The sequence below is a fragment of the Epinephelus lanceolatus genome, chromosome 14, assembly GCF_041903045.1.
Source record: "Epinephelus lanceolatus isolate andai-2023 chromosome 14, ASM4190304v1, whole genome shotgun sequence".
In the NCBI taxonomy this organism is placed as follows: domain Eukaryota; kingdom Metazoa; phylum Chordata; class Actinopteri; order Perciformes; family Serranidae; genus Epinephelus; species Epinephelus lanceolatus.
This window is the reverse complement of record NC_135747.1, coordinates 11,760,629-11,785,332: the sequence shown is the minus strand read 5'-3', so window position 1 is coordinate 11,785,332 and position 24,704 is coordinate 11,760,629. Positions and strand designations below refer to the sequence as shown.

The window sequence follows — 24,704 nt, the reverse complement described above, 5'->3', positions numbered from 1 at the left end:
TTTGTAGAAAATAACATTTTACAGATAACCTATAAACTCCAGACTCAACCTGCTTTCTATGCTTGCTTTCTTGTATTTTTCAATATTACGCAGTAGGAGGATTTAACACCAGGATATTGTTCCTTGAATGTAGCATCATATCAGTGTGTGCTGTTCAGGAATGATCTTTGTTTAGTCCTGTGGCAACGTGTTAAATGGTCTTTGTATGACTCCTTCAGCCAGTCGATATTACAGTGATATGTTATTAGCTTTTAGCAGACTGCTGTAGATTTGTCAAAATATCCTAGGCTGCACCGTCTACAATTTAATGGCTGTGACAGTTTCATAGACAATCATTCAGATGTGACATTATTGCCAGTAATAAATCATACTCAGCTGACGTAAATCACTTGCTGATATCCAGACATACTTGGGAGTCTCCCTGTCATCCTCGGAGATGTGTGGCAAACTGTTGTACTGTCAATTATTAGTCTGTTTTTTTGTGTAAAGGCCAGATGGTGTGGTTTCACAGAAGTTAAGCTAAACATTTTTATAAAGTCATGATTAGAAACTAAAGATTATTTTCCAGTGTATCTTAAATGCTTGTTTACATTTTGAAAAGAGAGGCATTTACTATTGATGGGCACTGGTAAAATAGAGCGAAAACACTTTGCATTAACACATTTTGTGTTTTGACCAATAAAAAAAAAAAGACTTGATCCAAGGTCCATCAAGATGTTCATGACAACTGAGTAAAAGTCATCTGCTGATGACTGCGTGATGCAGCTAAAAGCTCCAGGAGAAGCTACTAAATGGACCTTGAGTTAAAGGTCCAGTGTGTAGGATTTAAGGGCGTCCATCTGCAGAAAGGGAACACATTTTCTTAACTTATTTTCACAAGTTTATCATCACCTGAAACTAAGAACTGTGTTTTTGTTACCTTAGAATGAGCCATTTATGTCTACATATGTAGCAGCTCCTCTTTCACGGACTCTGTCATGTTGGTCTACAGCAGCCCAGAACAGACAAACAAAGTATTGGCTCTAGATAGGGCCATTAGCATTTTCGCGTTGGCCACCATAGTTCTCCTACATGCTTGGCACACCGGAGAAGTTCCAGGTCTGCGACCTCGCCTCATTATGCTACAAATCCTACACATTAGACCTTTAAGGTTTTTTTTTTTTTTTTAGATTTTTCACAAGGTCAAGGATGGACTTTAATGCTCAATAGACTGTGATCTCTAACAGTTGTTACTGTATCTTTAAGAATATGAGGGAATTTTCCTGTCTTTCATGTCCTGTTTAAAAGCTTTATGTTAATACTGTACATGTATTCCATTTTGTTTATTGTTATGGTCCATGTTTGTAAAATGTAAATTGTATTTAATTTCATTAAATCCAAGTAGCTGATCAGGTTTTGTTGTCGAGTTACATAAAAGGATTGTCAAATATTAAAAAAATGGCTCTGGGTTTAAATATTGGCTGAGGTGGTGTTGACTTAAAATTAGGTGTCAAACGAAATTGCCTTGATTCATTGAACATAAAAAAAACAACAACAACACAATACCCAAACTGTTCTTAAAGCATTGTTTAATTTTGACATCAGCATCAGGCACTTTGAACCAGCTGCACCCATTGATCCATCCCACTGTAGTCAATATGTGTTATTAATAGTTTATAATTAGATTAGTCATGTATTTGCAGCCAAAGCGTTTCACCTTTTATATGAAGTCTTACAATAATCTTCCTTTAAACAAAATGAAGTCAGTTTTATGTCTGTACTAACTGGTACATATAAAATATCATATATGTATATAAAGTATCGTGTGATGCCACCGAACAAATCCATCATTCCAGCTTTGATTGTTGCTATAAGACAAGTTGCATCTTTGATTGATATACAAATGATTGTGCTGCTATGTAAACTATATGGTAATTACTCAAAAGAAACAAACACATAGTGAAAAAATTAGAAACTGAAAACTAATGACATCTTTCTCAAGTTGCATATAAGCTCATATTGTAATAATGGTCTCCATTATATGATTTAAAGGAGTAATGCAAATAGCCATTTCTTTCTAGTAGTAAATACATTAATCAAGACTGTACTTCAGCTTGTTTAGAACAATCTAACTTGTTACTGTCCAGTTTCCTCGAGCACTAGAAGCATTCTTACATTTGTATTTGTCCCATACAACAGAATAAACTGTGAAGGAATCACTCTTCAGCACGTCTTACAGGTGATAATGTACGTGGGCAGAGCTTGATAACCACTAAATATGACAGAGATGTCAGGCCCTCCGCTCACACTGTGGTACACAGTCTGTGACTCTGTCCCCACAGCAGGTGGCAGAATGAGACCTGGTTTACCAAGGGTGGAGTTTCCTGTCAGCACCTCAGCCTCGACGAAGTACAGATACTCCTCCTTTGGCCCCTTCTGCTCCTTCCACACTTCCATGGCTATCCTCACTTTGCTAGCAAAGTAGATGCCCTCTCCAAATGATGGATCTGTATACAGATGAAGATAAAAAAGAAAGTTGTTTTTACATCCCCAATTACAAAAAAGTTGGGACATTGTGAAACGTAAATAAAAAACAGAATCCAATGCTTTGTGAATATTTCCCAGCCTATATTCAATTGAATACAGTACAAAGACAAGATATTTAATATTCTACCTGATCAACTTAATGTTTTTTGTTAATATACACACACTCGATATTTGATGACTCTAACATGTTCCAAAAAAGTTTGGAACAAGGTGCAACAGAAGACTGGTCAAGTTGTGAAATATTCAAAACATTTCACAAGTAAACAGTTTAATTGGTAACAAATTAAAGTATGACTGGGTATGAAAGCATGTCAGTAACAAGGATGACCACTTTGTGAGATGATGCGAGGGCAAATAGTCCAACAGTTTAAGAACAAAGTTTCTCAAAGCACAGTTGCTAATAAGATTCACAAAGAGATTTCACCATCTACAATCCACAATATCGTCAAAAGATCCAGAGCATACAGAGAAATCTCTGTACATAAGGGGTGAGGCTTGAAACCAATATTGAATGCCTGTGACCTTTGACCCTCAGATGGCACTGCAGTAAAAACCAACGTGATTATATAAAAGGATATTACAACATGGGCTTGGAAACACTTTAGAAAGTTACTGCTGGTAGACATACTTCGTCTCTGCACCTATAAATTCAAGTTAAGACAATAACTAACAATAGCAATATATCAACATCTGGAAACGGCACAGACCTCTCTGGGCCCGAGCTCATCTGAGATGGACTGACACAGTGGAAAAGTGTGCTGTGGTCTGATGAGTCCATATTTCATATTGTTTTGGAAATCATGGACGCTGTGTTCTCTGGGCTAAAGAGGACAAGGACCATCCAGATTGTTAATGGCTCAAAGTTCAAAGCCAGCATCTGTGATGGTATAAAGGTGTGTTAGTGCCCATGGCATCATGGGTAACTTTCATATCTGTGAAGGCACCACGAATGCTGAAAGGTACATACAGGTTTTGGTGCAACATATGCTGCCATCCAGGTGCTATCTATTTCTAATACGTCTCATAAAGACCCATTCTGCACGTGTTACAACAGCGTGGCTTCGTAGTAAAAGAGTGCAGGTACTAGACCTGTCTGCAATCCACACCTGACTCCCATTGAAAATGTGTGGCGCATTAGGAAGAACAAAATATGACAAGGGAGACCCCAGACAAGAATGGGAAAGAATTTCACTTTCAGAACATCAAGAATTAGTGCCCTCAGTTCCTAAACACTTACTGAGTGATGTTGACAGAAAAAGTGACGTCACACATTGGTAAACATGTTCCTGTTCCAACTTTTTTGGAACATGTTGCAGACATGAAAGTGTGTATTTACAAAAAAACAATAAAGTTTATCAGTCTGAACACTGAATACCTTTTCTGTGCACTGAATTCAATTGAATAAATGTTGAAAATGATTTTCAAATCCTTAAATTCTGTTTCTCTTAAAGTTTTACACCCTGTCCCTTTTTTTTGGTACTGGGGTTGTATATTTATTTGTTATCATTCCTTTTCTAACTTAAATGTTCTGTATCTGTAATGCTGCCATACAAGACCCAGGAAAATGAGCATTTACCGGACCCAAGGAATTTGTTTGCATTATCAAATGCTGTTTGTTGAAATATTATCATACCATCAGGTGGTGCGTACTCTGCATGGAATCCGATGTGGCTAACCATCTCACAGAATTGTGCAGGTATGCGTTGAACCATTGTTCGAGGAGGGGTGGAGCAGCTGAGCTGTTTTTTCTTGAGTTCAAAGAGCTTCTTCAGTGCAGGGTTCTCCACTCTGTCCACCTGAAAAGAAAATATTTTACTGGTTAAGCAGTGATTCAAAATAAGATACTTGAAGCTGACTGATAAATAGTATTTGAAACAAATGAGTACAAACACACAACTCCATTTGAATTAGTAATATGTCCACTTTGAAATGGCTCATCTGTGTAGTAGGATTAATGTTAATACATGAAATGTGAAAAAAAAAAAAAAATCTAACTGACATCAACCTTATGACAAAGCTTTAAAATTTCCCACAATGTTAAGCATTTTTCATTGACACATACTGTACCTTTACGATAAACAGCCCGTGCTTTTTGTAGCCAGATAATCTGTCTAAGAACACCTGGTTTGAGTTGTCAACTGTCTTTCTTTCAAAGGACAGACTCTTAGTCATCACAGCAGGAAGCATGGCACACTCTTCCTCCATGACAAACTCCTTCTGGACATTGCAGAGCATGGCCTCCACCTGCAACCCAGCAACTACAACATCTTCATCTGAATCCCCTTTTACAACAATGCTTGCGTGACCTTTCTCAAAGACCTCCTCAATGGAAACACCGCTTTTCAGTAGACGCGACAGCTGCAGATGTTGTTTCTCGCCGAAGTGCAGGATGAAGTTGTTGCAGATGACAACTTTGCCATTGGACCTGAAGAGAAGACAACTGAGCCATTGTTCAGCCTCTCGGGTTGTTTCATTAGAGGAGCCGTTCAGGCTGATCTGTGGAGTGGGAGATCTGCTGCCATGGAAGTCAGCTCTGTGCTCAGATGCTGGTGAAGACAGCATCATTGCTGAAATTCAGAATTAATATTATTTTTTAAACATTTCAGCAACAGTACAGTCAAACAGGCTTTCCCACCATGCTTACATTTGCTGTGCTACATTAGCTTTACAGGTTTCTACAGCAACCTCTACAATAAAGACAAATCATATGCAGACATAGATGTTACAAAAACAATAAGTATATATATTTGTTGCCTGAATCAGAACTGGTTTTCTGCACTGCAGTGCTTGATGACCACCAACTCCTGTTGTACAGTACTTGCATCAAAGCTCACCCTTGAGTACATGAAATGATAGCTGAAATATTGTGTTACCATGAGATGCTTTTTGCTGGAGATATCCCATATGTTCCTCAAAAGCCTAAAAAGAGAAGGTAATTAATGTATTTATTTTAATGAGACACATTCACAAAGCATAAATTGCATTTCCTTGAGTTATTAAGTTAGACAGCATTGGCAACTCGACTTGTGTGACCAGACAAACCCAGTTAGCAATTCACAGCAGGTGTAGGGAGTGTCTCACACAACAGTAAAAACATAATTCCATCTAACAGATAGATATTACATTGCACCTCCCTGATTGAGATTATAGCTACTTCATACAAAGTGTCACCTTTCAAGTCTGTCTTTTACTAATCTCTCAAGACAGATTCTGCAATCTACATTTTTTTACCGATGGATTTCCAGATTGGTCTTTTACTGATTGGAACCATCTGTATTCCTCGGTCTCTTTTTTGTTGTTGTTCAGTGTTTTGGTTTTTATTCATAACAGTTGAAACTGTCTTTCTATTTTAATTATTGTCAAGGAACCACCCACTGTGCAAACATATGGCCAATACAGCAATATTACTCTAATATCACGACAGTACTTTGATATACAACCTTGAATGTGTCGTTGTCAGAGGGATATATGACAAAGTCAACTTCTATCTTCTCTGAGAACTTTTGGGCGAAGTCGACCACAGCCTGTGACATGATGTCGGCAACTTCTTTTTTATTGAATCCAAGGGCTCCTGTGCCGATGGCAGGAAAGGCAATTGACTTGTGGCGACTTGTGCCTGCCAACCACAAGCAATCTGATACTGAATTGAAAAGCTTCTGTAATGAATGAATAAGTGGACAGACAGACAAATTCAGAATCTTATGAGAGTAGAACTTAAACAGTTTATAATGTAAGATTATTATTGACAGAATGCATTTTAGGTTTTCGGTTTGGTTTATGAGTTGTGTTTACGGCTACTTAGATTATATGGTCTCTTGATGTCATCAAAAAGACAAGTTTAAACTAAATAACTCCGTGAAACAATATGTTTTTTGAAACATGACATGTTTAATCTTGATTTATTTTTATTTTTTTTACCATTTGGGATATATCAGACTAAGAATATATGGTATAAAACTCATACTGTACCTGCTGTGCCGCTGGGTCTATCCCCTTTTCCGTGCAAAAAGTATGAAACACCTTTTTACATTGCAGCTGGTACGCCTGTGTGACGATGACATGTCCTTGCCGAGGAGTATGTTTAATTTCCTCTTGCATTTTTTTACCAGCTTTCTGCAATATAGCCTTGGAGATCGCACCGTTGTCCAAATTTCGCTGTGCTGATGCAGTGTTTACGATGACATCTGTCTGAGAGAAAACACAGTTGGTACATGAGAAGGCAAGCATGTAGCTTGTGACAAGTACCACACGCATGCTGAGACTTATTTTCCTTAAATAGTAGAGAAGCTTATACTGTTAAGCTACAGTAACTGTTAATGTTGCTCTTCACATGTCACTCCAACTATGGACCAGGCTACGAGCATGTTTGTGAAGATAAGAGTAGTTAGAACGTATTGGTGAATAATCCTGGAAATATGAAAAATAAATACAATGATTTTTTTTTATGCAAACAGCCATCCACATTAAATGTGTAACATAAGTAAATAACCGATTGACTAATTAATGGAGAAACATTACAGATTCTTACCTGCTGCTCCTCAATTTTACCCCTCTTCAGTGTCAGATGGACGTTTCCAAGCTGGACGGTCTGTGTTGGGGTTTTAGTGTCTCCTCTGTGTTTGCTGGTAGCTAATATCTGATGGCAGGCCCTCTCCATTTCTTTGACCGTAGGCTCATCATGGTTCACGAGGTGGATCTCTTTCGGCAGGAGATGTGGAGAGTAAGCATTTTCACAGTAGCGTTTCACAGCTGTCACTATGGTTTTAGCACACTCTGGCAGGGGGTAGTGGAACAGACCAGAGCTTATTGCGGGAATGGCAACAGACTGCAGCTGGTTTTCCTTAACTCTGTCAAGAATGTTCTTGATGGCTCTCTCCAACAGCGGCTCATACCTCATAACATCATGCGTAGAAGGATATGGTGGCAGTCGCGGGCCCACAGCATGAATTATCTTCTTGCATGGTAGGAACCCAGCATCAAAGACAACTGCATCTCCTGTTTTCAAGCTGCCATGCCTCTTAATGTAGTCTTCACTGTCCTTTTGGATTTGTGGACCGCCGGTGTTGGACAGAGCAAGAGCAAGGCCTCCATAATGCTGAAGATGCTCATTAGCAGCATTCACAACAGCATCCACCTGATAGTTGATAAGATCAGCCTTCCACACAGATACCTGAACACCTCCACGCAGCTTAACACTGAACCTTTTCTCTGGAACAATAGTTGGCCCCCTCTGCTGTGCAATGCTCGGATCTCTGTCAAAATCCACACCATCGATGATGGCCAGGCATCCAAATTTGCTCTGAAGGACATCACTCAGAGCAAATCCACATCGCCTCACAATGTTGACTGCATTCCCATGAAGAGGAATATCTAATTTACTGACCATGGTTCCTAAACAGAGCTGAGGAAAACTGTACAAAAAACACCAGTGTTTGGTTAATATATTTGATACACAGCATTAGAGTACCTTAAACATCATGCATACACTTGATGACTTTAACAGTTAGTCAAGACAAGAAGCATAAATGAATGACTGATAATGCCTTATCAAATCAATATGTTCAACTTAAAATGCAAGAAATATGACTTAGGACAGCAGAGGGGAAATGAGTGTGCCTACAACATGATCAAACAGTCACTGGCAGTGAGGCACAAAATGGAAATGGGATGATCAATCAAACTGTAAGAACATCGCAGACTTCATTTAATAGATCTACATAAGTGATATGATTATTGGTTAAATATAAACAGATACTCTTCACACCATTGGTCTTTCAATGGGATTATCTTCATTATATACATAAATATGATCCCCTAAAGCTGTATCTTACATTTGACCGACTTGGAATCACATTTTCCTAATAAACCTACACTCACTGGCCACTTTATTAGGTACACCTCTTCAACTGCTCATTAACGCAAATAGCTAATTAGCCAATCACAGGGCAGCAACTCAATGCATTTAGGCATGTAGATATGGTCTTGAAGTTCAAACTGAGCATCAGAATGAGGAAGAAAGGTGATAAAAGTGACTTTGAATGTGGCATGGTTGTTGGTGCCAGACGGGCTGGTCTGAATATTTCAGAAACTTCTGATCTACTGGGATTTTTACGCACTGCCATCTCTAGGGTTTACAGAGGATGGTCTGAAAAAGAGAAAATATCCTGTGAGCAGCAGTTCTCTGGGTGAAAATGCCTTGTTGATGCCAGAGGTCAGAGGAGAATGGCCAGACTGGTTCAAGATGATAGAAAGGCAACAGTAACTCAAATAACCACTCGTTACAACCAAGGTATGCAGAAGACCATCTCTGAATGAACAACACATCGAACCTTGAAGCAGATGGGCTGCAGAAGCAGAAGACCACTCCTGTCAGCAAAGAACAGGAAACTGAGGCTACAATTCACATGGGCTCACTGAAATTGGACAATAGAAGATTGGGAAAACGTTGCCTCGTCTCATGAATCTGGATTTCTGCTGCAACATTCAGATGGTAGGGTCAGAATTCGATAACAACATGAAAGCATGGATCCATCCTGCCTTGTATCAACAGTTCAGGCTGGTGGTGGTGGTGGTGGTGGTGGTGTAATGGTGTGGGGGATATTTTCTTGGCACACTTTGGGCCCCATAGTATCAACTGAGCATCGTTTAAACACCACAGCCTTCCTGAGTATTGTTGCTGACCGTATCCATCCCTTCATAACCACAGTGTACCCATCTTCTGCTGGCTACTTCCAGCAGGATAACGCAACATGTCACAAAGCTAAAATCATCTCAAACTGGTTTCTTGAACATGACAATGAGTTCACTGTACTCCAATGGCCTCCACAGTCACCAGATCTCAGTCCTATAGAGCACCTTTGGGATGTGGTGGAACAGGAGATTTGCATCATGGATGTGCAGCCGACAAATCTGCAGCAACTGTGTGATGCTATCATGTCAATATGGACCAAAATCTCTGAGGAATGTTTCCAGCACCTTGTTGAATCTATGCCACGAAAAATTAAGGCAGTTCTGAAGGCAAAAGGGGTCCAACCCCGAACTGGCAAGGTGTACCTAATTAAGTGGCTGGTGAGTGTATTTCCGCATCAGATATAAGAACTGTTTTCCTTATAGTCCAGCAGAGGGAGACAGAGACAGTGTCCAATGTAGAAGTTTAGTTCCACTCAATGATCAATCACCAACTCAATGTGTTTTCCATCCCATAATACTACATAAAGTATAGACAATGTGTTTATATGCTTAGTACACTGCTTGAAAATTGGTATGCATCAAAGGTTTCGGGCTTTACGTTTTGTAAAATTTAAAACTGGCAAACTTTACTAAAGGAAACCCAAATAATTGCCTTTAATTCAGTAACTTAGGCCTACTATGTTTCCAAGGTGTTCTTACAGTTGTCTCACGCCAGCTGCTCCTGAATTCACTTTGTACACTGCATAAGTAGGTATAATGTTGGTCTAGTTTATTTTGACAGCTGTCTAATGAACACCGTGTTACTTAAAATGTAACTATGATTTGGGGTAAAAAAAAAAAAAAGACGTTGACATTAAATGTACCTGTTTCACTGTATACGAGTTTATATTAAGTTAGGCTATCTATAACTTAATTAAACCGCCATTTTTTAATCTCTGTCGTTACACAGTGGGTCATCAGCGCGAGCAACCCGACGCACGGTGTTCACGAGACACAAAACAAATAGCTTTAAGCTAGTTTTAAGTCCATAATAGTTTAAGTCAAACATGTATTTCGACACTAATATTACTTTCTGCCACTTTAAAAGACTAAAGGAAGAGAAATGTGCTGAGATATGAAGATACTCACCCACCTCACTGGAAAGTACCGAGGAAAAGCAGAAAGTGAAACAGTGAGACAGGCTGCCGATGTCTACAAACTGTTAGCTAAGTTTTCTGCTGGTTTAACTTGTCCTTTCCTTTTCTATGACCACTGAAAGCCTGTGTACTGTCCTCCCCTCTTCAGCTGCAGCCCACTCTGCATCGATGCTTCGTGTGTACTCAATAACAACGTCGACAGAGTCACCCCATTTCCTAAGAAACAAAACTGAAAGTAAAGCAGGGCAGAGGCGAGTGAGCCAGCGACGATGGCGGACGCATATTCGTATGCTCTGCTCGTCGAGCTCGAAGACAACAACGCACCGAGACTAAAAAACAAATTAGTGAAATACTTTCAGAGTAAGAAATCTAACGGGGGCGACTGTGAAGTTGAATATGCCAACGGCAGCGGGACGGCGGTGTTACGCTTCCGCAGAGAGGAGGGTGAGTTTGACCTGATAAACTAGACCGTGGCTTACTTTAGTTTTTCATTACAAGACCGAAAGTTAAGTTTCCACCATCATCAACAGTCTACGTATTTACTGAAATTGGTTTTATGTGTTTTTTTCTTTTGTAGACCAACAAAATGTTTTGCGGAAAGAGGCGCATCAGATCTCGTTGGATAAAGGCGTGTTGAAGATGACAGTCCGGTTATTAACAGATGAGACAACAACACAGGTAAATAAGTGTGTACAAAAAGTGAGACGTTCAAATTAGATCATTTTTGATTACAGACTTGTGATGTTATTTATAATGAGCACGTGTTAAAGGCCCTATATGGTCAAACCGGCTGTCACTGGAGTCATTGTTATATAAAACATTTACTTCCTGTCTTATCCTCAAATGAAATAGCAATGACATTCAGCTATTCCTCAGTATCTAAAACTTTGAAACATTATTGAAACTCTCTCTCAGGCTCTAATGGGACTGTTGTTGTTGTTGTCTCTCTGACGCAACCTGTTGGAGAGAGTCTAGCTGTACAGCTTTATCTTACTGGTAGTCATGTGAATAATCATAAACCCAAGGCTGTGCTGCATATTGAGATTTATGTCCTCTCACTTCCTACTGTTTGTACATCATACAAGTCCAAACCAGAAGTTCAAAACACTTTTTTGACATTATTGTGTTATGTTCCTTGACACAAAAAGTCTCTGGCTGGATTCTTTTATGGCAGTGTGCCATGTGAAACTAGTTACATAAGATACCAAAGTGATGAATAAAACAAGGTTATTTAAATATGTATGTATTTTTCCCTATACAGGAAACTCCATCTGATGAGCTCAACTATACATGTAAGTACTCATTAAAACAAATATGTGTCCTACTCCTTCACAGTGATGTTTGTTAGATGGGATAAGTTGTCACGATTTAGTTATTTTTGGTGTTTGTTATTTTGGACAGAGACACACACACATCCTTTCATGTAGTGCAGTATATGCATGCAATAAAGAACATTTATGGTGCTAAAAATACAAATATAGCATCAACAGTTTTATCCTTTTTAAATTATAATGTCACTCTATATATTTTAGTCAAAATATAGATTTTTTTACTCATTTTTAGTTAGTAAGTCAGTCATTTTGTTTGTGAATGTGGTCAGCATAAAGTCTCTTGAAATAATTAATTTCAACTATCTAAGATAAATAAATCTGGATATAATAAGTACTATCCAAACTCTCCTCTATGGATAGGACAGACAAGTGTGAAAGGGGGAGAGAGAGAGGGAGTGACATGCAGCAAAGGGCCACAGGCTGGAGTCGAACCCGGGCCGCTGCGGCAAACGGTATCATATCTTTGCATGTTGGAAAGATTGCCACAGAGACCAAATCCAGAGTAGTTGTTACTCCCAAAATGAGGAACCTTGTAAGTCTGATACAAGTAGTATGGTGTGGCATTATGGCCACATGCTCTGTGATCAAATGTTATCTGCCCTTTCAGGTCAGCCAGATCTTTGCATTTCTTCGGTGTAAGACTTTTATGTGGTTTTATTCTATTCATCAGGTATTAGTATGTACTGAAACAAGTACACTAAACCCTGAATTTAATATAACTTAACATAAACCTGCTTCACTTTCATACTGGGCTTTTAACTGGTCCAGTTTGGCACTTGTTTAGGCCATCTTATTGCTAAACCACTGACTTTCACACAACTACATGACATCACCAGAAATAAAGTTTCAGTTTCGGTTCTCTCCGCATACTTCTCCACCAGTGCTCTTTCTCTGTGTCCTTATCTCTCTCTCTTCTTTTCCATTTTCTTTTGCTTTATTTTGTCTATTTGATTAGTGGGGTAAATGTAAAAAAAACATCAGTGACATCAAAATAACTTAGCACAGCTCTGTGGTGACAGATTTGTTTTTAGTCATAGTGATGATCTATCTAAAATGGCTGTTAAACCACTCCCCTTCATTCCTCCAGGCAGGGTGCACCCAGCTCGGAGTAGTAAATAAGCTATGAAGACATGCAAAAAAGCACTGAGCTTTTAAGAAATGTTAAAAACTTTGCAGTCTTGTTTAGGACCAGCTACACATCTTTTCAGAAAATGACACACAGGTAATAACTATGTAATGTCAACACTGACACACGAGATTATGAAGCTGGCACAGGTAAACTGTAAATCCACTGTCACTGTGCAGGAAACTGTCACAACAGGGAAGAAGGAGGGGCTGTAAAATGATTCTTGCACTAACCCAAGTGTCACTTTAACATTTGAAAAAAAAAAAAAAAAAAAAAATGCATGAAAAATTAGATACATTTTTTAGGTGTGGGGAAATCTTTTTAGGTGGCCACCACAGTAAATCTGATGTGTTGGAAAAACTTTGAACACACATTTTGTAACAAAGTGAGATAATTTAATACTAAATAACACCCAACTATGAAAGCATTTTCTATTTGTGGGACGTTAATTCAGTCACTTAACCTTTATATCTCATTAACAGTGAATGCTGCCATTGACAACAAGCGACCGAGAATCGATGAACCCACACCTGCAGTTGACACGCAGACAGAGGCGCAAGGCAGAGACGATGAGGCGGCAGATGAGGAGCTGCCGTGCTCCGCTTCAGCTGTTTTAGGAAACATTCCAGAGACGGTAAACCAGGAGTTTCTAGAGATGCTGGTGGAGAACATCTTAAAGGATCCTGACTCTCCAGCTGCCACCGAAAGCTTCATTTTGGAAGTCATTCCTGACATCTCCTCTGCTGTGGTGACTTTCCAGAGTGCGAAAGGTACTCATTGCTGTGAATGAGTGTGTGAATTAATAGTTCCATAAGCTCAGTTTATGCAGATGTTTTCCTTTTATAAACAATAAGGATTGCCCGTGTATAATCTCCAGCATACCTCTGGTAATTTTCAACATTAAGAAATGACGCAAACCTGCTACAGTAAAAAAAGAAGAAAAAAAGTAATTGCAGAATTAAATTTGTATGATAAAACATATTTACGACATACATTGATTAGACAGCCAATGACACTTGCTCATGGAATTACATCAACAAATAACTTCTTGCGAGTACTGAGAAATGACTTGATTCCTACAGTTTTCCAGAACACTAATGAGGAGCACAAATAAAAACCACAGCGCCTGCCTCATCCTGAATACTGGTAGCCAATATAACATTGCTGCTGTTTCCCTGCAGAAAGCAAACATGCCAGATATATGCCAGAATATGCATTTATTAATCAGCCATGCACTGAACAACAACTAAATCTTTTCCATCAATCCCTTTTGCAGTTGCCCCAACAACTTCTCTTACTAAAGGTCACTACAAGGCTAATGTGTTTTTTCAAGAGAGCACAAAGAGCTTTGTATTGGTTGTGTTATTTTATTAAAGTGTTATCACCTAACTTCTTTTTTTAATTACCTCACAGAAAACACCGATTTCGTGACCAGATGCCCCCAAAACAGGACATTCACGAAAAAAGGACTATCAGTACAGCTTCTCGAAGTCACAGAGCAAGTTGTAGTTGAAGACATACAGAACTTCAGCGAAGATCTCCTCCGCCTTTATTTTGAGAATGCAGGTGGGGATGTGGAAAATGTTGTGCTGGATGAAGTGGAACAGTCTGTCATCATCACCTTTAAAGACCATAAAGGTAGTGCATTTAGAGTGTGTTTTAGATATTACTGTCATAAGAGACTGGTACCTTTATATGAATTCTAGACAGTTTGACAATGCGATATTTGATTGTGTTTTTCCCCCACAGCTGTTCAGAAAATCATGAAGAAAAAGCATCATATCAAGCAGGAAGAGATCAAAGTTTATCCTTACTATAAATCTTTGGGAACAGCCCTTTATGGCAAGGACAAGCCCTCACTAAAACTCCCTGCTGCTGTCTCTGAACCCATTGACTATGCAGTCTGGAGATACCTAAATGACAATCAGTCTGCAGCAGAGGCCATTCGTAGTCAACTGGCAAAAGACTTCTGCAACGTAAACCTCAACCAGTCTACTGTTTGCCTGAGCCCTGTATCTTCACTGCTGCAGCTCAAGGATGCCAAAGCCATCGTCAAAGAGTGGAGAGATACTGTTAAGTCAGCCTTTGCGCAAGCGCTGTCAAAATTCAAATCCCTGAAGCTTCAGCCAGAGTCAGGGGTATGGGAAGAATCTGAGGGGAAGGTCATACAGATGCTACTGAATGAAGATGTGGTTGTAGTGCCTGATAAAGCCAATGGTGTCTTATCAGTGGTTGGCCTTGTGGCTGATGTCAACAGACTAGAGCAGACTCTTTGTGAAGTCGTAGACAAGATTACCAAAAGGGTGCAGAGGGAGAAATTGAGTGTGACCCAAGAAATCAAAGTGTCACAGTCAATTTTCCACATCCTCTGTCAAGATGGTCTTCAGGACAAGCTACTACATGTGTACCCAGAACTCAAAATGTCATTTAGTAAAGACAGTGCAGATTTGATACTAACTGGCTTAAGGGAAGAGATTTTGGCAGCAAGCAAAGTCATATATGATGCCATGTTTGCATTAAAACGACAGAATTTAGAAATAGATAACTATGTGCTTGATGTGTTGAAGGATGAACAACAAGAGGATCTCACAAATGCTCTCCTCATATCCAAAGGAATAAATGCAGCATTTGAAATCAATGCACACAGGGTGCAGCTCCTTGCTGTTTCCGACAGAGATTTGAATGATGCTGAAGATCATCTGCGAATGCTGCTAACATCTCAGTACATTAATGTTGAAGATAGTAATGTGCTGGAGAAGCCGGAGTGGCAGGACCTGGTCAGTGAGTTAGAAAATGATCACAATAAGTCATGCAGAAGAATTGGAATCTATACCACTGATGAACAAGTCGTAGTGTCAGGCCACAAGGATAGTGTCACAGGAGTTAGCAGTGAGATTGTTGACTTCTTAAGACAGAATGCTCACGTTGAAGAGACGGTTGTGGTCAAGCCTAATGTCATAGTTGAATACATAGAAAAACTTGACACATGTTGGTTGGAGCACGTTGAAGACAAAGTGATGGTGTCTTACAAAAAGGAGGCCATCTGTTTAAGTGGGTCTAGAGTAGATGTTGCAGAGTGCAAGACCTTGGTTGAAAACCAGGTCGCTTCTGTGTTATTTGATAGTTTAAAGGTAGATATACCTGGAGTGAAGAAGTTCTTCCGGGATAAAGAAGCTATGTATGTTACTTCACTCTTGAGTGAAACTGGCTGCCTGGTCCAACTGGTTGATGGGACCAGTGGTGGACAGGACAGCTTGGCTCAAAGACAGGTATCAAAGCCTGTATATCAGCTTCAGACATCTGATGGGGTGGAAATAGCAGTTTGCAAGGCAGATCTGTGCAGCTACCCAGTGCATGCAGTTGTCAATGCTTCTAATAACGTCTTGAAACATAATGGAGGACTCTCAGCAGCACTTCTTAATGCTGCTGGCCCTCAGTTGCAGGATGAGTGTGACAAACTCATTACCATGAAAGGACAGCTCAAGTCTGGAGACTGTGTCATAACTGGTGCAGGGGGCCAGCTTTGCTGCAAAAACATCATCCATGCAGTGGGACCCCAGTTTGATTCAGCTAATCCTCAGAAGTCTGTGGCGCTGTTGAAAAGAACCGTTAAAGGAAGCCTAGAACTTGCTGAAAAGAGCGGCTGCATCTCTGTGGCTCTGCCCGCCATCAGCAAAAACCTTGGCTTTCCTCTCAATTTGTGTGCAATCACCATCATCAAAGCAGTGAAGGAACACTGTGATGAGTATGATGACATCCACCTGAAGAGGATCCATTTGGTGAACAATGACGACAGTACTGTTCAGGCTATGGAAGCAGCTGTCAGACAGGAGTTTGGAAATCATGGTGTCAGTCTTTCTCAACAAGTTCTCCCCAGCCAAACCACCAAGTCTGCCAGTGTGACACATGTTGGATCTGCTGTTACTGACCCAAACTGCTTGGGTCAAGTGCAGACCCCAGAGGGCTTGAGCATCACTCTCACAAAAGGACACATCGAGAATGCCACGGTAATTTCAATTCTGTTTTTTTGTTTGTTTGTTTGTTTTTTGTTTAAGAGTGAAACATTCCTACAGAGGGACTACATATTGCTTTTTAAATGTGGAAATTGTATGTCTGTATTGTCTCTGTGCTGTCCACTGTTCATCTGTGTTTTAGGTTTCTCCTTTGTATTTTAGATTGTGGTCTGTGTCTATTGTGAATTATATGTTGGGACTACAGATGGAAATTAGCAGTTATAGCTAAATCTGGTGCAACCATCTCCTCATTTCTTGTAAATAATTAATGCTATTGCACACTGTCCCTTGATAAATTAAATAAACTAAACTAAACTAAACTAGAGTATCTAACTAACTGTTGACCTTATTCTCTAGTTCTATGATATCCCCATAGTTGACTGTGGTCCTGTAGGACTTGACTGATCCATTTCTGACACTCAGATGTTCTATGATCTAAAACATTTGGATGTAAATTGAAAAACATGCAACTGATAACATTCTGTAAATATATTTCTAGACGGAGGTGACAGTGAATACTGCGTCTGAGGATCTTGCACTGAACAGAGGGGCAGTTTCAAATGCCATCTTGGGTGCAGCTGGACCCAACCTTCAGCAGCTGGTAACTGCAAGTAAGGCTAGTGCAAAAGTCGGTGAGGTCATTGTCACTGAGGGCTGCAACCTGAAGAGCAAGCAGGTCTTTCATGCAGTTGCACCTCACTGGGACAACGGGCAAGGCACAGCCGAAAAGGTAAAAGTGTTAAACAGGGACATTATGGGTTAAATTACTTCTCTGATCTGAATTTGATGAAAGATCTGAGATCTGAGGAAAACACCCCAGATCTACAATTTTCTCTCCTTTTCTCTGCATATCATGTAAAACATTATCTGGCTAATTTGTATAACACAAGACATATTGCTTTCAGTAATTGCTCTGTTTGGGGTCAAACATCATATCTTAGTTGCAGGGGATATTGATGCAACAGCAGTTTACAAATTCAATATATTGCACTTGGATATTAATAGCATGTATGCTTTGCCTTCCAGGCCTTGAGTGGCATTTTTAAGGATTGCTTGGCCAAGGCAGAGGACAGTGGTCTCACCTCGATATCCTTCCCTGCCATCGGCACTGGAAACTTGGGTTTCCCAAAAGACCTTGCCGCCTCATTGTTGCTGGACGACATCTCAACGTTTAGCAGTAAGAAACAACCCAAGCACCTGAAGAAGGTCGTTATCATCCTTTACTCAGGAGATGCACAGACTATCCAGGTAAGGAAAGAACACAAATGTTGTCGTACTTTCATAACCCTAGTGCTAAACAAAAAAATAAGCAGTGAGGTGAACTTAAAGGTATACCATGCAGGATTTTCCTTACTTATTTTGCTATGATCAGGACGTTCCTGGGCACAGCATGCAGGTGATTCTGGTAGTGACCAGGTGCCAGAACATAAGCGACTATCATCCAAGGAAAAGCTACAAAAATCTTAGACAAACCCCCAAAAAACACAAATATATTGAGACGAAATGTCAAAAGGACAAAGCTCATGCCCAAATGAGAGAATCTGGGGTTGGACTTTTACTTTCATTTTTGCTTGCAAAACAGTTTACAAACATTAATGACATAGTATACCTTTAAAATCATAATCTTTAGGATTTTAGTCCTACAATTTACTATAATACTACTAATAATACAAGTTCCAGAATTCTAGGGGCAGCAAACACCTGTTTTAATAGCCATTTTTTCAGAAGAGACAAGTAAATACTGAGGCGGTTATTAATGAGATAAAATTGGAAACAGTAACACAGGAATACATGCATGCATCATTTCCTGTGAATCCAGCATGGGAATGGCAGACCCTGCCACTACTCATGAAAACTACTATACAGAGAGGTAATACGTGTGTGCCATCCATAAATAGTTACGGTTTGAATTTGTGAAAATCTTGAAAATTGTAATTTTAATGACAATTCAGCCATATCAACCAGTAATAGCTCACCACTACAACATTGTTAACAAAGAGGTAGTCAATTGAGAGTGTGTTCCCTCTGTATTGCTGTGATATTTGTGAGTGTTTTGTTATCAAGTATCTGTGTGATTCTGTCTCCAGGTTTTTAGCGATGAATTTATGAAGAAGTTCCCCAATGCCTCAGGGAGTCCAGTGCCCGCGAGTTCCCCAAAAAGTCCAGGTGGGCAACGTTATTGCAACATTTTAATGTGCAATAAACAATGTAATGTGTAATAAGAAATGTGTAAGGATTAAAATAACAGTTCTCTGAACAAACATTTCATTATGAAGTGAAGGAATTGAAAAAGTGAATTTATACACACAACAAAAAAACATTTATTTTGTAATATGTTTTAAAAAAAGCAGTCAAATGTTAGCAATTATAACGCTGGCACTGAAACACAGCTTTGATATACTTTTACTTATTAAATGACCTAAATGCTACAGCAGTGATCAAATTCTATATTTAAAAAAATGTTTTTGTCTTTTAACAAAAAGCTTTACTTAATGGGCTTTTGCACCGCTGTTAATTATTTATTTGTGTCTTGTGCCTCCAGGTCCTTTCTCTAAAGTTGTCTCGAGCTCAGGAATGCATGAGACCAAAATGGGAAATGTGGTAATACAGGTGGTAACAGGAGACATAACCAAGGAAACTACTGATGTCATCGTCAACTCCTCCAATGAAAAATTTTCCCTTAAGTCAGGTAGATGATAGCCAGAACTAGAGTGTTTTAATAATGCAAAATATAATTTCAGATTCTTTTAGATTTAATGTAAATATTTAGCTGACATATTTGACGTGTGAAACCCACACTTAATCATGTTGACAATCTTGAATCCCACGTGTAATCATGTCCTCCAGTTTCTGTGTTTATGAATTTGTTTCTATATTTCCCTCCTCTAGGAGTATCGAAGGCCATTCTCGAAGCAGCTGGTCAGGCTGTTGAAACAGAATGCCAAACCCTTGGTAAGGAAACATTTACACAAATAGTTGACACAGTATAACAGTTCTCTTGCTTGGCATTTTATATAGATAAAAAGTCAATTATTAAGCTGATTCTTATTTATAACTGAAGATTGTTTCAAAAGGAAGTATGGCCTAAATACGCACATGGTTGTCAAGGTTCATAGGCATTCAGATCCTCACTCTACATCTTTAGGTGCCCAGCCCAATACAGGCATGATACTAACCCAGCCAGGAAACCTTAAGTGTAAGAAGATCCTCCACCTGGTTGGCCAGACGGACCCAATAAAAATCAACAACGCTGTGAAAGTGGCACTCCAAACATGTGTGAAAAACTCACACACTTCTGTCTCATTTCCTGCCATTGGTACAGGTAAGATTTATGAGCAGGATTGGTGTTTATCATTTGTGAAGTCTTGACATTCATCCTCAAATCCATCTTGGACTCTGTGTACATGAATAGAACTGAGCCTCTTCAGTGTATTTTTTTTTTTGGTATGGCCACTTGGGACTTTATTTTATACTTGTACAAAATTTTAGCAAAAGTCTGTAATCTGTGCTGTACAATTCTAGGTCAAGGCAACGTACAGGCAAGGCAGGTGGCAGACGCCATGTTGGATGCAGTGGTTGATGTGTTGACCCAAAACACTTCCAGCTCCTTGACGACAATTCGGATAGTTATTTTCCAGCCACCCATGCTGAAAGACTTCTACAGCAGTATGCACCATAGAGAAGCCACTGAACCAAAAGATAAAGGAGGCTTCTGGGGAAACATCGGCACCAAAATCAAATGTAAGCACAGTGAAGAAAATCATTTTGGTGTTCATTTTATTTAAACCATAATCACTTTTAAATGTTAAATTCTAAAATAAATCTTGGACTTTGTTTCTTCAGCATTATTTCAGAGTGGAAGTGTTGCCAAGCCACAGAAAGAAGGGGATTTTGTCATTGAGGCTCTGAAAGTGGACCCTGCTTCCTTCCACATCTGCGGTGAGACGCAGACTCAAGTAGACGATGCCAAGAAGTGGATCAGTGACCTGATATCCAAAGAGAAACACAGCATGTGCATTTCAGATAACTCCATCCTCAGCTTCTCTGATGCAGACTACCTGCGCATGGTTGACATCCAGAAGACCCTGGGCGTGGCGATAAGGACCGAGAGCAAGAAGGACCAAGCCTCAGTCACCATCGAGGGGTTCAGCAAGGGCGTGCTCAAAGCCAGCCACGAGATCCATGAGATGCTGAGGGTGGCAAGGGATCAGGAGGAGCTGAAGAAGAAAGTGGAGCGGGCGGGCATGGTGGCGGACTGGCAGTACCAGCAGCAGGGGCAGCAGTTTCAGAGTTGTGACCCTATGGCCAACTTCAAGCTTGAGCAAGCATTGGAAAATAAGCTGCCAAATGTAAAAGTTACAATCCAGGGTCAAGACTACACAGTCACATTGCCAAAGGGACCTGCTACTGATAACCAGGGATGCACCCTGCAGATAAAGCGCATTGACAAACTCAAAGGTATCGTACCTGTGTCCTCTGATAAGTGTGTCATTTGTTGCAACCCTGCTTCTGTGTCCTACCTTACATCCACAGTAATGCAGAAGAAACTGAGTACCTCACCATTATGAAGCCAGTATTAAAACCAGATTTCAGTCTGTTAAGTCAGTAAAAATATTTCTCAGGGTTGCTTTTTTATTAACAAGTTTCTCAGCACTTTATATGTGGTTATATGTATCATTTTTTGGATGCCACATTTTCAAAAAAAATATTGGGAATATAATGTTGATGTCAGGAATAATGAAAATGAAATTGTTCATTATGCCTCTAGATGAAGACACACCTGAGCACTGGGATGCAATGCCACCCAACACCTCATGTATGGCTGTCACCATCAAGGCTGGGACAGCAGAGTACACTGAAATCCTGAATCTGTTCCAGGCCTCATGCCAAAGACCAATTATTAAGGTAGACTGCATTTAATGTGCACTGTATGCAATGAATAATGTTTTATCTGTCACATCTCTGTCATCACTTTTCATCAAATAAAAAAATCAATTGCTTCTCCAGTTTTTGGGTAAAGAATAAAATAAATTCAAACCATTGTACAGGAAAAGCAGTAAATGTAATAGATATAAACTCATATGTACAACACTGTACTTTTCCCTCCTCTTAGATTGAGAGGATCCAGAACCCTGTGTTGTGGAAGAGCCTACAGATCAAGAAGCGTGACATGGAGCTGAGAAACAAACACAAGAACAATGAGAAACGCCTCTTCCATGGTACCTGCCACACCACTGTGGCCTACATCAATGAACACGGCTTTAACAGGAGCTACGCAGGAAAGAACGGTGAGTTTATATTGAAAATATGAGACTCTGGGCCTCATGCAGCAATATTCTCTTAAATTTCTCCTATATGTTTTTCCTTATGTTGTTGTTCCTATGATTATATTATAAGTACCACCATGAATCTGCCTTCCCATGCACAAAAATGAACCACACTTTGCACATACATCCAGTCTTATGCCAAACTTCCTCAACTAAAATTTGTGGCAAATTGTCCTGATGGTGGCGCTACAGCAGCTGTCTAAAGTTTAAAACTTTAAAAATTCATAACAAATCATCTGTAAGTGCTACGACTTTGCAGCGTTCACTGAAATGTACAACCAATTAAGCAGAAATTTTCATTCATGTTGGCCTGGCAAGATTTTTGAAGTCCATCACTCTATTTTTCTCAAAAACTGTAAAACTAAAACTAACTCCTCCCACATTTTTCACTCGCTTGACGCCAAACTTGCCACACAGCATCTTCAGACTGTCCTGCACAAATGATCCAACCAGAATTTTTAAATATCAGAAACTGAGCCCACAGTGTGTTTTAGTGTGAACAGTTACAAATTCCAGCTAAATAAATTACAAATATAAGAATGTACAAATATAAGAATTTTGTCATGATAACTGAATTTTTGACACTAGTTTTAAATATGCCTTTACATGCAACCCTGGTGATTGTAGTTAGTTAAGTTTAATGTGAAGCCAATCTATTGTTTCTCACCTGACAGGTAGCTCACAAGCCCACAAATTTCATATCCAATCATTATAATTACTGTGAAACATGTAATATCTACATTTGATTATATGACATTTATGCATTTTTTTATGTTTCTTAAATGTAAAATGTATTTTTCCTTGCGTTGGAAAAACAGTTTAACTGTGAAAACAAGATGTTTTTTTCTTCGTAAGAGTGCTCTTGACCACTTATTAAAAAAAAAACAAAAAAAAAAACAGTGAATCCCAGAAATCAGTGGGTACTAACAAAATTAGAACAAATGGTAGATATGAACAGAAATCAGAGGAAATTTGTTGTATTGCTTCCTGCACAAGGCCTATTTAGTCAGAAACCTCCTCAATCTGTATTGAAAACCTAAAAGATAATTACATTCCTTCTAATATTGATTAGTTGTTTTTACACTGCAATAAAGCATATTTTTAAACAATTCTGGTCATATTGTACCTCAGTTGCTTCAGAGCAATATCAGTAAATCTGTATTTTAAAAGAAGTTACCATCCCATTTTAACTTTAAGGGATGTTCCAAACACTACAGTTGTTATTCAGTATCTCACAGATTAACTCAGTATCTTTCTGCTGCTTTTCCACTTTCAGCTGCTTGTTATGGCAATGGCACATACTTTGCTGTCCATGCTAATTACTCTGCTCAAGACACCTACTCCAAGCCCAACCCAAATGGGGAGAAGTGCATGTACCTCTGTCGGGTGCTGACGGGGGATTTCACCGCTGGACAACGGAACATGATCACACCGCCGGCTAAGGGCCCCGTCTCTGTTCAGAAGTACGACAGTGTCGTGGACAAAGTGGCCAGTCCTGCCATGTATGTTATCTTCCACGACAGCCAGGCTTGTCCTGAATATTTGATCACATTCAAGTGACAGACTGAGATAGCACTGAGATAACAAACACGTGCCTTACATTAGACACTGCCTCAAATATCAAATAACTGTTTGCTATGAATCATCAGTGGACTGATGTATTTGTTTATTCTTAGGGTATTTGATTTAAACTGCCAATTAGTGCTAGCAATATAATAACAGTCATTTTCTAGTTTACAAGCAACCTGTAGTGATCGAAAAGGTTGGTTAAGAAAGTATTAGTGGTCAGATTCATATAGTGCCTTGAAAATATCTGTCATACTACAGAATAATTATGCAAAAAAGAAATCAAAGAATGAAAAGAAAATGAGAGGGTTGTCAAAACAAATCTTTGACTTTATGTATGCACTTTGAGCTTTATATACTGAACACTGTGCGCTGTGGTGAGGCGCTGATGGAAAGCACCTACTCTGTACCAGGAAATAATGGGATAATAAACGATACTAAAAGCTTGTCTCAGTATGCATGTGTTAATCGGGTTAACAATCACTTGTGGTTTTGAAAGGAAAACTGAAAGTTAACTGCTGTTCCAGTAAACAAGCTTGTACAAAAAAAGTTAATACAAGCACACCATTGTGTTAATTGTGTTCTGTATATTTTGAAGGACAGATTTTTTTTGAAGCAGGGTTGTATGGGGTACTACCTACAGTAGATGTCAGTCGGCATGCCCCTAGTTAGGAGAAGCAGGCTGGAGTCTGACATGGAAGCCAAGCAAAGTACTGCTGTGGGGTGCAGGGAGCAACAAATATTTTTTAACCACCTTAAAAAGTCCCATCTAAAAAAATCAATATCAGTTTACGTGTATGCTATATTGAGTGTATTTCCACTGCTTTACCTTTCCGTCATACAGCCCTTTTTCGACAGGGAAGCCTTAACAGCTTTAGTTCCCCATTTATGCTCTTGTCACAGCCACAAGACTCCATTGACAGAAACAGTAATTTTAGCTAGCTGAACACCTGAGTCAGCTTCAACCAGTTAGTTTGTGTTCTTTTGTA

At 39.4% G+C, this 24,704-nt stretch overlaps 2 protein-coding genes across 3 annotated transcripts; one reads left to right on the top strand and one right to left on the bottom strand.

Annotated features, from left to right (window-relative positions):
• Positions 1 to 1,551: 1,551 nt before the first annotated feature.
• parp9 (poly(ADP-ribose) polymerase family member 9) lies at positions 1,552 to 10,537 on the bottom strand. Of its 2 annotated transcripts, none has more exons than XM_033617931.2 (8): positions 10,349 to 10,537; positions 7,055 to 7,937; positions 6,496 to 6,714; positions 5,967 to 6,182; positions 5,400 to 5,445; positions 4,594 to 5,093; positions 4,160 to 4,322; positions 1,552 to 2,486 (listed from the first exon to the last, which is right to left on the bottom strand). In XM_033617931.2, exons 2-8 carry the CDS (start codon positions 7,910 to 7,912, stop codon positions 2,203 to 2,205), a joined length of 2,286 nt encoding a protein of 761 aa, XP_033473822.2. In that variant the 5' UTR covers positions 7,913 to 7,937; positions 10,349 to 10,537; the 3' UTR covers positions 1,552 to 2,202. The 2 variants fall into 2 exon arrangements, with proteins under 2 accessions (XP_033473822.2, XP_033473821.2); XM_033617930.2 differs by having other exon boundaries at positions 10,345 to 10,530.
• Positions 10,519 to 24,158, top strand: parp14rs1 (poly(ADP-ribose) polymerase family member 14-related sequence 1). The gene is made up of 17 exons (XM_033617929.2): positions 10,519 to 10,796; positions 10,930 to 11,030; positions 11,614 to 11,644; positions 13,292 to 13,579; positions 14,223 to 14,447; positions 14,559 to 16,816; positions 17,322 to 17,552; positions 17,849 to 18,070; positions 18,910 to 18,988; positions 19,365 to 19,511; positions 19,712 to 19,774; positions 19,968 to 20,144; positions 20,345 to 20,563; positions 20,666 to 21,280; positions 21,591 to 21,727; positions 21,936 to 22,110; positions 23,426 to 24,158. The coding sequence occupies exons 1-17, from the start codon at positions 10,622 to 10,624 to the stop codon at positions 23,707 to 23,709; spliced, it is 5,427 nt and encodes a 1,808-aa protein (XP_033473820.2). The 5' UTR covers positions 10,519 to 10,621; the 3' UTR covers positions 23,710 to 24,158.
• Positions 24,159 to 24,704: the final 546 nt, after the last annotated feature.

Bases quoted from the DNA above. Each gene is read 5' to 3' on its own strand.
- parp9 (XM_033617931.2), bottom strand. From the start codon at position 7,912: ATGGTCAGTAAATTAGATATTCCTCTTCATGGGAATGCAGTCAACATT. The intron at 5,446-5,966 runs GTTGTATATCAA...TTCTCTTTTTAG, and splicing joins CTGACAACGACACATTCAAG to GCTTTTGAGGAACATATGGG. The intron at 2,487-4,159 runs GTATGATAATAT...ATCTGTATACAG, and splicing joins AGAGTACGCACCACCTGATG to ATCCATCATTTGGAGAGGGC.
- parp14rs1 (XM_033617929.2), top strand. From the start codon at position 10,622: ATGGCGGACGCATATTCGTATGCTCTGCTCGTCGAGCTCGAAGACAAC. The intron at 20,145-20,344 runs GTAAGATTTATG...GTACAATTCTAG, and splicing joins ATTTCCTGCCATTGGTACAG to GTCAAGGCAACGTACAGGCA. The intron at 20,564-20,665 runs GTAAGCACAGTG...TTGTTTCTTCAG, and splicing joins CATCGGCACCAAAATCAAAT to CATTATTTCAGAGTGGAAGT.